Source organism: Manis javanica, chromosome 16, assembly GCF_040802235.1.
Source record: "Manis javanica isolate MJ-LG chromosome 16, MJ_LKY, whole genome shotgun sequence".
In the NCBI taxonomy this organism is placed as follows: domain Eukaryota; kingdom Metazoa; phylum Chordata; class Mammalia; order Pholidota; family Manidae; genus Manis; species Manis javanica.
This window is the reverse complement of record NC_133171.1, coordinates 30,942,688-30,955,884: the sequence shown is the minus strand read 5'-3', so window position 1 is coordinate 30,955,884 and position 13,197 is coordinate 30,942,688. Positions and strand designations below refer to the sequence as shown.

The 13,197-nt window shown below is 37.4% G+C and overlaps 1 protein-coding gene across 1 annotated transcript in view; it reads right to left on the bottom strand.

Annotated features, from left to right (window-relative positions):
- The window catches only part of EYS (eyes shut homolog), a 1,533,253-nt gene that overhangs the window by 762,834 nt on the left and 757,222 nt on the right, over positions 1 to 13,197 (bottom strand). The window contains 1 exon segment of the mRNA XM_073224289.1: positions 1,735 to 1,859. Coding sequence (XP_073080390.1) covers positions 1,735 to 1,859 — 125 coding nt within the window.

Below are 13,197 nucleotides of genomic sequence, written 5' to 3'. Positions count from 1 at the left end.
ATTTTGTTGGTGATTTATGCCTACTATGGAGATAAGTGGTGAAAATGAGAAAGAGGACAAATATTCAACTTTCAAAACTATTTCCCCTCCTTTAACCCAGCATTCCTACTGAAGTAGCCAACATACTGAGACTAGATGAAAACCTCTTATGAAAGAAAAATATGTGCTGAATCTTTCAAATTAAAATGAAGTATCTCATACTTCAAGAGAGTGACAAGTTTCAGCTTTGCATGAGGATTGAAACAAACCCTCAAGGATGTCCACTGTCTTATATATATGCAAAGATTTGGATATATTTTTGGATACATAGTTGCAAGGATGGCTATAAATGGATTTAATATCCTATTTATCCATTAAAACATCACAAATTAGTGAGAAAGTTAAGATGATAAAAGATACTCAAGTCTGAGGTGTTTATCTCATCATAGATTTTTGTCTTGTTTTAGTTTTTCAGCCTCTCTATTAGAAGTCAGATTCACTGAATTAGAGCAAAGCATCCCTAATATATCAATATACCTCCTTCTTAAATATCAATAGAATTAGAGTTGGGTACATGACCAGTTTTCTAGATTATATTTTCCAGCCTTTAATGCAGGTAAATTTGGGCAGGTTAATGATATGATCCAATCAAATATGTTTTTTTTTTTTTAGAGGCGAGCATGGAAAATATCTTAATTTTGGGGCAATGCCCAGTGAAAATAGTAATAATAATAATTAATAATAAAGCCTGGAGCGAATGGAAGAGGAATAATTGAATGACCAGCCTCATTAGTGAGAGTTGTTCCATAAATCTGGACAGGCTTTAAACCAAAGGATGATTATATGAGGGAGAAGTAAACATCTGCATTATTTAGGCCATATTATTTTGATATCTCATCGTAATATAGCTTAAATTTATTCCAGCAAAAACAGTAGATAGAATAGTTGAATTCCCTCTTAAAATAAATTAGGGAGGTTTCTCATGAACCTTAATGTACAAAAATATAGAAAACAGACATATACAAAGCAAAAATACCTAGAAAAATGAAGAGGCCCCAGAAACACAACTGAGGAGACACTATTTCACAAAATCTTTAGTTCTCAACAGATCAACTAAACATGAAATGAATACTGGCCTGGAAAAATGGATACTTTCATATATTGTAGACCCAGAAAGTCTAGAAATTTGGCATAAAATAATAACCTTGTATGCAAAAATGTACATTTGGCAGTATTGTATATGACAGTGGAACACACGATACCATCTATATCCACAATGACTCATTCTGATATCTGTCTTATTTTAATATCTAGAGATAGATGTAGGCAAATTAGGTCTCCCAGTATTATTGAATATATCAGATCAGAATAACTTAATCCTATTACTCCTAATTCCAAATTTATGAGGAAGAGAATCTGATTTGCCCAAGTTTGTTGAAACTACATCCTTGTATGGGGAGACGTAGGTCTCTTGTTTTTGCATGTTGTGTGCACAGAAATACTGACAACTTCTATTCTGTATTATTTTTACAAGGATGTTTGTCTCCTTCCAGGATAAAGGGCAGTATTGCATGCTGGTGACTGGGCAGGTTTGCTACCAGCTTCCTTATAAAAGATTGGGGTTTCCTAAATTTGGATTTCCTCGGCTGTGACACAAAGCCAGTGCACATACAGCATCAACGGTGGCCACTCTGCACTGCCCCACGGGACTGAGACTCAGGGAACCAAAACAAACATGAATCGTGGGGTGCCTACTGTGCCGCGTGCAAGTCCTTTGTCTCTGACTCAGGTGTTTCTTGTATTTCACCAGCATTTATGAAATTGTGGCTGTCTGAGTTGTAAGCTTGCAAGTGGGGTGAAATCTCAGGCTCTTCACAGTTCTTAATATCGCATGTTGAGTTTGTCTATTGTATTAGTTAATTCATGCATATGGCAAAGATTTGATACACACACTCAGTAAACAATGCACCAAATGATCTTTCTGTGTACAACTGGGGGAGTATAAGGACTCAAATACAAAAAAAAAATCTGGAAAAGTGACGACCAAGTGTGAACCATGATTAACCCTGAGTGTCAAGGTTTTCTTCTTAGGCTTTTTACCTACTTGATTTGTCTTTTCTAGTGGGCATGTATCCTTTCATAAATTATATTTTTCCATTTAAAAATATGAAATCTGTAGGATTATTGTTCATTACGTAAGTAGTGATGGTCACAGTGTTTCCAGAAATGAAACTTGGCAAAAGGTTTTCCTTACTAAATACACAAACATATTTTGGAAATAACCCCCAGCCTTATAAATATCAGTCACTATTCCAAGCTTAAAAAAGAACATGTGATGAAATACATTCTGATCATTATTTTCTATATTCAGATGACATTACCTTTTTTCATATGTTTTCCCATTTTTTTCCATTTAAGATAGGTATCTATAAATTTATCCATATTTTAAACATTTATATAAACAATTTCTATTTTATAAGGCAACCTAATTATTTTAAGCAATATCTTTCTTCGTATATATACCTCTGTTAGGAAAGTCAGATGATGAACCATAAATCACCTGTAGGTGTTCCTGAAGAAAGAAGATACTGCTAGTACTGGACATAAATTGTGTAGAACATTGAAATCCAAAATGAGAAGCTAGAGTTTAAGAACAGACAGATGCTAGGTATGAAAATAAATCCTAGAGGGGCAGTGTGCAGTAACACATTGCTCTTATTAAAATGTAAGCTACTCATTAATATGATAGACCATTTATTTTAACTTTTCAGCATGAAAATTAATAAATCAAAGCTACTGCAAACTTGTGATCTTGCTGATGGCACTTTAGGCTTTTTTCCAAAATGTTTACAACCTAGTATTTGTGTGTGTGTGTCTATGTGTGTATATGTGTCTGTGTATGTGTCCTTCAGCTAACAATCTAGGAATCTACTTTGTGGTTTATGATAAAATAATTTCATACATGATACATCCAAAATGAGGACAGTAAATTAGTTTTTTTTAAATGTGAAGAAGAAAAATAAAATGAATACATTGTATAAGCATACTTCCAAATATTTTTTTTTGAAAACTGGGGACATGGGGGCAAAAAAATAAACTAACACACCCTATAAAAAGGGACATGGTTGTTGTCTCTACTTGGTGATGAAATCCTTGTTGTACAAATGAAAAGACTTAGACACAGAAAAATTAAGGCACTTGCTGAAGGATGGACAGCCAAGAATTAACTGGGTCAAAAATCAAATCCACAAATACATACCATACATACAAATAAACAAAATGAGATAATAGTTGACTGAAATGTGAAACCATAAAACTAAAAGGAAACATGGTGGGTAGGCCCCTTGGCACGGGTCTTGGCAATGATTTCTTTTTGCATTTGACACCAAAAGTAAGGCAACATAAGCAAAGATAGACAAGCAGGACTGTATCAAACTGAAAAGCCTCTGCACAGCAAAGGAAACCATTAAGAAAATGAAGAGACCAACTATCGACTGAAGAAAATATTTACAAACCAAATATCTGATAAGGGATTAACATCCAAAATACACAAAGAACTCATATAACTCAACAGCTAAAAAACAACCCAATTTAAAAAATGGGCAGAAGACCTGAACAGACATTTTTCCAAAGAAGACACCCAAGTGGCCAACCAGTACATGGAAGGTGCTCAACATCACTAATCATGAGGGAAATGCATATAAAAACCATGACGAAATACTACCTCATACCTGTTCTTTGTCTATAATCAAAAAGACAAGGGATAACAAGTACTGGGAAGGATTTTCAGAAAAAGGAACCTTTGTATGTTACTTGAGGGAGTGTAAACTAGTGCAGCCACTGTGGAAACAGTATGGAGGTTCCTAATTTTTTAAAAATTACTCTCATATGATCCAATTCTGGGTATAAAGACAAAAGGAATGAAACCACTATTTCCAAGAGAAATTTGTGGCTCCATGTTCATTGAAGCATTATTCACAATAGCCAAATATGGAAACAACGTGTCTACTGACAATCTAATGGATAAAGATGTGGTACACACACACACACACACACACACACACACACACACACACACGCACACACACACGAAGATAATTCAGCTGTGAGAAAGAAGGAAATCCTATCATTTGATATAACGTGGATGAGTCTGCAGGAAACTGTGCTAAGAGCTAAGTGATATAAGCCAGACAAAGACAAATACTACACGGTATCAGTTATATGTGGAGTTAAAAAAAATTTCAACTCCAAGAGAAATAGAATAGGAAGAACAGTGATGGTCAGGGGCTGAGAGGTAAGGAAATAGGAAGAGGCTGGTAAAAAGGAACTGTCAGTTATAAGATGAATAAATTCTGAAGGTCTAATGTATAAAGTGGTGATTGTCACTGATAACACTGTATTATACAATTGAACTTTGCTAAGAAATAACTTGATGGGTATTCTTTCACAATGTATACATATATCTAATCATCACATTGTACACTTTAAATGTCGTACAATTTTGTCAGTTATACCTCAATAAAGCTGAAAAAAATAACAACAAATCAAAGCCTTCTCTTTATGTAGACATTTCCCACACGAAATTCAGAGCAGGTATTATCATGATCACAATAGCCTCATGTCTGCTCTTAAAAATGCATTAATATGCAAATACTTTCACTCTGTATACATGCATTTGCTCACACACATAAAGGAACACTTAATAAAGAAAGTGCATACCATTATTATATCTATAATATCTAAAGTTGGGTCAGAATTTTGATAATGAGGTATGGCAAATATACTGAATGTAAAATAAAATGAGTTCAGAAAACAGCTTTTCCTATATATTTCTACTCTAAGTAAATGCATATATATAAATACAGATACGTAAATGGGTATTTCAAGCAATGTAGTTGCTTGCAGGCCTCATACTTGTTTCATGATATAGAGCCATAATAAAAATGTAATAAAAAATTTCATAGCAGGTATTGTTAATCATATCCTAAAGTAAACAAAATAGAATAACCATAGAGGGCCTAATTTTGACCTGTTTCTTGTCCTCTGTAACCCAGACTTGAATTTGTTCACAAAAGACACTGACATGAAGTTCTCCAGAAATTCCTGAGAAATAACGAGTCAATAATTTTTGAAACATTGAATTCTTTTTTTTAAAAGCTTGCTAGGTTATATGCTAAGTTTATTAGTAAATGATCATAGCTGCAGAATTAATGTATATGTATATTTTGGGCAGTAATCCTAAACATAAGTTAACTATGCATAATCAAAATTGAATCTGAAATTGTACACATATGGTGCAGTTTAGATGGGAGAAACATGAGGTTACTGGATGGATATTGGGTGCAGTCTATTTCTCATTTTTCTAAACAGAATCATATCACTTATTACCAACTTGCACTTATAATTTAGTGATCATCATATACAATCTGTTCCATGGGCTTTGCAAGGATTATCTCATTTATTTTTCATACAAACCTATGCAATATATAATACTGTTATTTCTACTCTTTAAGTGAAAAACTAAGTGACAAAATGATTAACTAATCCATCCCAAGTCAAGCTGACATTGAATCCCAGGCAATAATTTCAACACAGGTATTTTTGCTCTGTGGCTCATACTCTTAAACATCAGGCTCCATGGCATCTAGTCCCACATATTTTCTCTTGGTAGTAAATGAAACCAAATGGACATCCATGTGCATGCGCACTCACACACACGCAAACAAACTTTGATGACTTTTTAAACTTTCTGCATTTTTTTTCTATATGGAAAACGGTGCCTAAGAAATATTATATACTTCATTCCTATATAACTACCACCTGAGTAATACTATTACTACATGAAATATGCTAAGCTTTAGGTAAAATTTATAAAGAATTAGATTTAAAAAGCTAAGTACTCACAGCTTCCCATTCTCTTAATAAAAATCACATAGGGTTGATTTGGCATATTTTGTTATGCTAATGGAGGTAATGGGTACAGGTGCTTAATTCAAGGAACTTATAAATGACAAGAGGGATTTAATGAGTAAAGACAGAGTAAAAGTGCTGTAAGGCTTGTCAAAAGGATGTAGAAGTTTTTGAGAAGTTTGAGCAAAAGAGAGATGGGGGGAATTTGAATAGTTTTCATGTGGTGCCATGTTTCGGAGAAAAAACAAATTACTGGAAGAGTTTCAGGGTGTGATTGCCCTATTTTGCCACTTTCAGAAATTCAACAGAAAAGATTCATATGATTTTTCGCACTGTTCATGGATTGAATTCATGTTTCTATAGCTGGTAAGATGTGCTGTGATTGGTCACAAGGGAGCCCAACTTAGACACAGTAAATGATTAAAAAAATCAGTAACATTTAAAATACCAATTAATGATATTAATAAAAGAGTTCTGAACTTGAAATGTATCATCAGGGCTGCATCACAAATACAAGGAGATGGATACGTACATGAAAGGTAGTGCACATCACGGAAAAAGAGTCCCATTCGCTCACAGTCGTTTCCAGGGTATGGTTGGGGAGGTCACCGTTTACTTCACGTTGCCTGTTTTTTCTGTGGAATTTATGCAGGCGCACACACAAGGTCTGGGTATAGCTGGAGTTACGGTCAAGACAACTTATTTTATAGTTCAAAAGCAGTAGCCTGGTTTTCACTTTATGAAATAATATAGTTGCTGCCACCCCTAATAAACCTGAAAGCTACACAGGGATTTTGTGGACCTGATGTCCAATGACAGAGAAAAAGTATCACCTTGAAAAGCACTGTACTGGGAGATCGAGAATTAAGGATTTCTGTAGAAAATACAATTTTCCGACAAGGTCACCTCACCTTGGCAAGACATGAACTGGGTGTTAATTCTGTTAGATGCTGCATTACTAATAATTAAAAAGATAATGCTTTCCTCAACAATAGATTCAACCAGCATTGGATTATGCAACAATGGAGAAAGGCTTTAAGACAGCTGCTCCAAGCAGAAAACAACACTGCAAGGAAATAGTTGAAGTCAGAAACTCCTATTCTCAGAAAATTAAAAAAAATATTGGTTTGTACTAAGACAGTTGATACTTTTTAAAAACCATTTTGTTTTAAACTCCCAGTTTTATACATTATAACACAGTCATTGAATATCCTTAATGGGAAAAAAAACCCTAAGAATTACAATTAATGAATCTATGCATTATATATGTATCAAGATGCAGATTTATTAAATTGGGTCTAATGACTATGATGACCAGGACCACTAACCAACAAACAGGGTGTTGGGCACAGTCCTGGGTGTTGCTGAAGATAGAATATGCTGCATCATCTCACTTATCTATTCACTTCAATTGGTTAGAAATAAGAAAAATACAAATGTGTGTCCAAAAGCATAAAACTGAATGAGGGAGATATTCAGAAACACACATATATGGTACAATATATAAAATAGTATAAGAACAATGAAGTGAATTGGGAGAAGAGACTGACCTGCTCCTTTGTGCCTATAAGCAGGTCGGGCAGGGCAGAAATGGGAGTATCATGGAAGCCTGAGCGAGCTGCTTAAGGAAATGGTGTTTCATTACCTGTATACCCTCGGTTGGAGCACAGTGCCTAGGTCATGGTATACACGTAATAACCACCATGATACATAAGTAAATAGATGGCTAAGTAAAACAAGTTTTAAAGGATGAGTCCAGATTAGCTAGTTAGGTAAAAACAAAAACCTGTAAATATTATTCTAAATATATATTTGCAGGTTATTCCATAGCCTGCAAAAAAGTCATGTGTGTGTGAAAGAAGATATATGTGCCCATGAGTACAAGACACATTCTTAGTTTGGTTCAAGCGGAGTTTCGTGGGAACAGTAGCATATGAGGCCCACAGGGCAGATGGGGCCTACATCACAGAGTGGCTTGACGAAAGAAAGAAGGGGACTGTAGGAAATATGTGAATCCACTGCAGAAAGACAGCTCCGGCAGCAGTGAGGGGCTGGCTGCTCGGACGGGGGTGACGGTGATAAAGGGGGCGGAGGCCGGCAGGGATTAGAGGGCTACGGGAATGTCATGTGAGCAACAAATTAGGATCCTGCACAAACAAGATGTGATGGAGGCCAGAACCAGGACAGTACATAAAAAAAAAAAAAGGGGGGGGGGAAGTTGGAGAAGAAATGTAGACACTCGTGAATTACTATTCTGGAAACAGAATGACCCCAGTGAAACTTCTGCTTCTTGTGCATATTCATCAGAGAACAGCGCCGACTCTGCAAGTGTTCTTACCCTAAAAAGTCGCAAATTCCATCCGAGCGACTCCTTCATTACCAGGGCTACTATTTATTACCATTATAGTAATTTTCTGACAAGCAATTTATTCACCTCTTGAACTCATTTCAAAGAATGGAAAGGCTGGGGGATTTCAGCACCAAGGCCCTGAAATGGAAACGAAAAGACTCTAAAGTGAAACAGAAGGTAACTGTGAACCCACAGAGGCCAATTCTCCAAGGCAGGGCTGTGCAGCCGGTCGGTTTCAAAGAATCAAATTCATAAAGCCACACATCAAAACACCTGTCAGAACAAGGCATTCCGAGAGCATCTCCACCACCACCGACACCCTCAAAATATTCGTACACCTAAACAAACAAGTTTAAGCCCCCACCTGCCCCTATCCATCTTTGAAGTGTAAAACAGCCAAGGGAAATGCCTTTTTAAAATGTGTGCCCCTAATATGACTTTGTAAAGAAACTTGGTGCCCTAAAATGCCAGCATTATGGGCAATAAATTTGAAATCAAAGCAGTAAATATTCTTTCAAACATACCAGAACACTGAGGAGTATTCTCTTTTGGGTTTCAGAGTATGCTTTCCAAAACTGCAGTGGGGGAAAAAAAAAACAATAAAAACTGGCTTTGAACTTTCTCTCTCTCTCCAAATGCAACTATACCTTGTCTGGGCTGGAACAATGGTCACCTGCAGGCTCTGCATGGAAGGCGACTGCTTTCAAAATTCTTTCTATGGTGCTGTCAGCATGAACGCTCTCAATGGGGCCCCAAGCTTGATCTTTAAATGGCATTATTTTTGAACAGAATTTTGAGTAAAAGAATTACTCTTCTCTCCATTTGTTCAAAAGGGGGAGGTTTCTTTCATGTGTTGACACATGCCTAGATGTTAATTAATTATTCAATCCTTACAGTTTCCTAAAGGCAGCTTGCTGGAGTAAGTAGAGGGGACTTGGAAAAAGGAAGTATAACCTCTCATCCTTCTGTGCATGTTTACTGAGGGCAAGATGTGTGCCTGGTTGCCCGTGAGATGGAGAAGCCTGCAAAAGTGAAGCCCCTGGGATTGCTCTGTGACTCGGTGAGATCAAGGCACGAGCTGCTCGCTGTGTGTATCATGTAACGTTTTCTGTGATCCATCTTTCTATGCTAAATATGGCTTTCTTGTATTTCTTATTCCAGTGTTCCTGGAAGGGGACAATCCCACTTTGGCAAAACTCCATGAAACTAATAACTTCTGGAAAATGTGCATGAAAATGCATGACTGCAGGCATTATGTTCCAATACACAAGGTTCTCTACTTTCTCTACTTTCCAAGGGCACAGAGCCATGTATCTCTAGAAGCACAAGTGTGTTCATTTAGCACAGACCTCATAAGCAAGTTAAATATCTTGGTATTTTGGAAGACGAACTGGAAAAAGTAGATCCTGGAGCTCCTTGCTCTCTGAGAGATGAGTGGGAATTAGTTCAGCCGTATGGTTTTGAGGTGATATGGTCTGCAGCAAAATGGTGATAAAAAAAGAAGAAAGAAAGACTTTGAAAGATTCTTGAAATGCCTTAATAATCAGTAAGAACTGGTCAATTATTACATATGGTGGGTGAAGGAGGATACAAAGATAAACTCAAGGTTTTGGGTTTGAGTAACTGGCTCATCACATTAACGAGAAAAAAGATGAAATTTAGTTGAATATGACACACTCATCTTTATATTACTGAACTTGGGTGTCAAACTCTGATAAGGAATACCCAGGATGAATACTTTACTTTGTGACTAAGCCAGGCCTTCAGTGTGGACACAGTAGGATGTAACGGACTTCACTGTCAACAGGCAGACGTTCTTTAAAATTCTCATCCTGCAGATGAATGCTGTGTCTTGTGAGAAAGTTATTTGACTTATGTGAGGTTTGTTTTCATGATCTATAAAATAAATAGGTTAATAAGACATCTCCCCCAAGTTATGCATAGGTAAGATTTTGTATAAAGTGCCTAGACTACATTAAGTATGTGAAAATGTCTAATTTCAACTCCCTTCATTTCCTGACAGCTGTGTTAAGGTATAGGTGACCAAAACAAACCGTACCTTGAGGAATAGAGTCCTTTCTGTTTACTGCAAAAAGTATATCAATCAAAGTGCATGCCCTTTAAAATTATGCTATGAGGCTTTTTTCAAAATTCTATCATGTGATTGCTATGGGTGTTCATACTTAGGTTGCAAGTTGAGGGAGGCCAGAAACTGCAGAATACTGATCACCTGGGTCACCCTGTGAGAGCCACTACCTCAAAAAGACCTGGAGAAAATATTATAATATATATTAAACTTCATTTCAACATGGAAATTCCTTAAAATCATTTTTTATTTACCTTTCATATTGTCTACTTTGATGTATGCAGAGTGTGTGGCTATACAGATAATGAGTTCAAGCACGCATGGAATGACATGGCTCTGAGCCATTCTGCCTCTACTACAGTCAGTTCTGCTATAACCTGTTTGTAAACACAAACTTATGCCAACATAATTGACATATTAGGGAACACATTGAGCATAACACAAATTCTGTGTTTGTTATGTGCGCATTCATCCCTGAGAAACAGTAGGTGAATGCAAAAAATTCACTCAGCTGAACAGAGCCACATGGGAACCCACGGCAGAGACACTGCCTCGACCATCTACCACCTCCCTGAACCCACTGTGTGGGGCTGGGGCCACACCCAGACACGTCTGCAGTCACAGCTTTCCACCGATTTCGTGTTACCTTCCTTCACCACTTCCCAGTAACTCATGAGCTGAACCCTCCCAATGTCTGCTTCCAGAAGCAAACCTACAGTCTTCAAGGTGAAGTGAATATTGAATGTCATTTTTATGTGTTTATTAATTATTTAATGTGTGTATAATTGTACTACCACCCATCAGCTTCCTATTTTTTCATCGTGTCCCTGATGTTGAATGTTGTACCCTTTTCCACATCATTCACATAAGACCGATGGTTTTTGTTGTGTGATTTTTGCATACTGTTGTTTTTAGGAGTGCATATGCCACATAGCAGAACTGACTCTGTCCATGAACATGACTAGGTAGCCTAAACTTCTCCAATATTCTGTTTCTTCTTCTGTAAAAAGGGAAAAAGGAGTGGCATCAATCTCATAGGACTGTTGAATAATTAAATAAAACAATGTACACTGAGCATTCAGCATACACTGTGGAGTATCAATACTTAATAGATGGTACATATTGTGGTGGGAGGAATAATGGCCCCCAAGTGGTGTCTGGACACTAATTCCTGGAATCTATGATTATCTTATATGCAAAATGGACTTTGCAGATATAATTATGATACTGGATCTTAAAATACAGGGAGATTATAGCAGATTATCCAGGTGGGCCCAATGCAACCACATGAGCCCTAAAAGCTGATACATTCCTCAGGCTGGAGTCAGAGAGAGGCAGCAGAATAATTCAGAGAGATTCAAGAGAAGGACTTGGCTTATCATTGGTGATTTAAAAATCGGGGGTGGGGAGCGAGAAATATGTGAAGCGGGAACACAGGAAGCCATAGGAGAGGCTCCAGACTGGCCATCAGCAAGGAAAAGGAAAGCTGAGCCTTACAACAGAAGGAATTGATTCGATTCAACCAATAAACTGAGTGAGATTAGAAGCAGATTCTTCCCAGCCAGCTGACACCTTGATTTTGGCTTTGTAAAACCTGGAGCAGAAAAACCAAACAACCCTATCCATTCATCTGACCTACAGAGTTGGGGGGATAAGAAGTTTGTGATGTTTTAAACTGCTACGGTTGTGGTCATTTATTATGGCAGCAGTGGAAAAGGAATGCAATATTGGTATTACGATGAGCGACACATTTCATGAAGAGAAGAACAAATTGTTATTGGGTAAGAAAGCATATGATTTTAGACCAAATGATATTTACTGAACAGATCCATCTCTGGGATTATCATTCCTTTTAAACTTGGCTCTGAATAAGGAATATGAACTCGATTTCTTATAAAACTACCAAGCATGTTAACATATCATTTCACCAAGAAAAGTAACGTGGAAGGTTTTCTGTCCATAAAAGATTCCTTTAAACCTGCAGCCAAACCAGAATGTAGTCATATTTCAAGTTTTTAAATTGAACAATTCAATCACCTAACTGATGGAACAGCATGAGAGGAGCAGAGAGAAGGCGCAGACCACGAGCCTCGGCAAGAAGGGAAAGCACCGCAGGCCGACGCCTTTCGTCCCCGGCATGAGCATCAGGCCAGTATTTCCTGATGATTTACTAATTGCAGTTGGCAGAACAATAAAAAGGTCGAAGCCTATGTAATAGTGTCCTACTGGTGCTGTAATAAGTTACTACACAATTAGTGTCTAAAAACAACAGAAATGCATCACTGTCACCGTTCTGGAGGGCTGAAGTCCAGCAAAGTGTCTCTGGGGGTCAAGTCGATGTGTCAGCAGAGCACAGGGTTGCTTCTTGAGGCTCTTTGGCTTCCAGCCCCTTCCTCCACCTCAAAGCTAGCAGCTTGGCATCTGCAGATCCCCGTCCGACCTCTGACCTGCGCTTCTATCGTCACCTGCACTCCTCACACTCTAACCCTCCTGCTTCCCCTTTATAAGGATCATTGTGATTCTATTGGGCCCACCTGGGTGACCTAGGAGACTCTCCACATCTCAAGATCCTTAACTTAATTAGAGTAGCAAAGTCCCCTTTGCCCTCCAAGTTAGCGTTTTCACAGGCTCTGGGAGTAGGATTCTTTGGAAAGCCATTGTTTTGCTTGACATGACCTGGAACAGATAGATTTCAATAAAACACTTAGGTTTCTAACATAATTTTAATAGCACTAGTATTTTGCAGATTCTTAAACAGTTACATCCAAGTTTCTCTTTTTAAATCATGTTTCCTTGAAGCCTCTCATTTCTTAGAGCCCTTTTTACTTCATGAGTAGATAGGAAATTTTTAATAAGAGAAATAGGCTGGAAA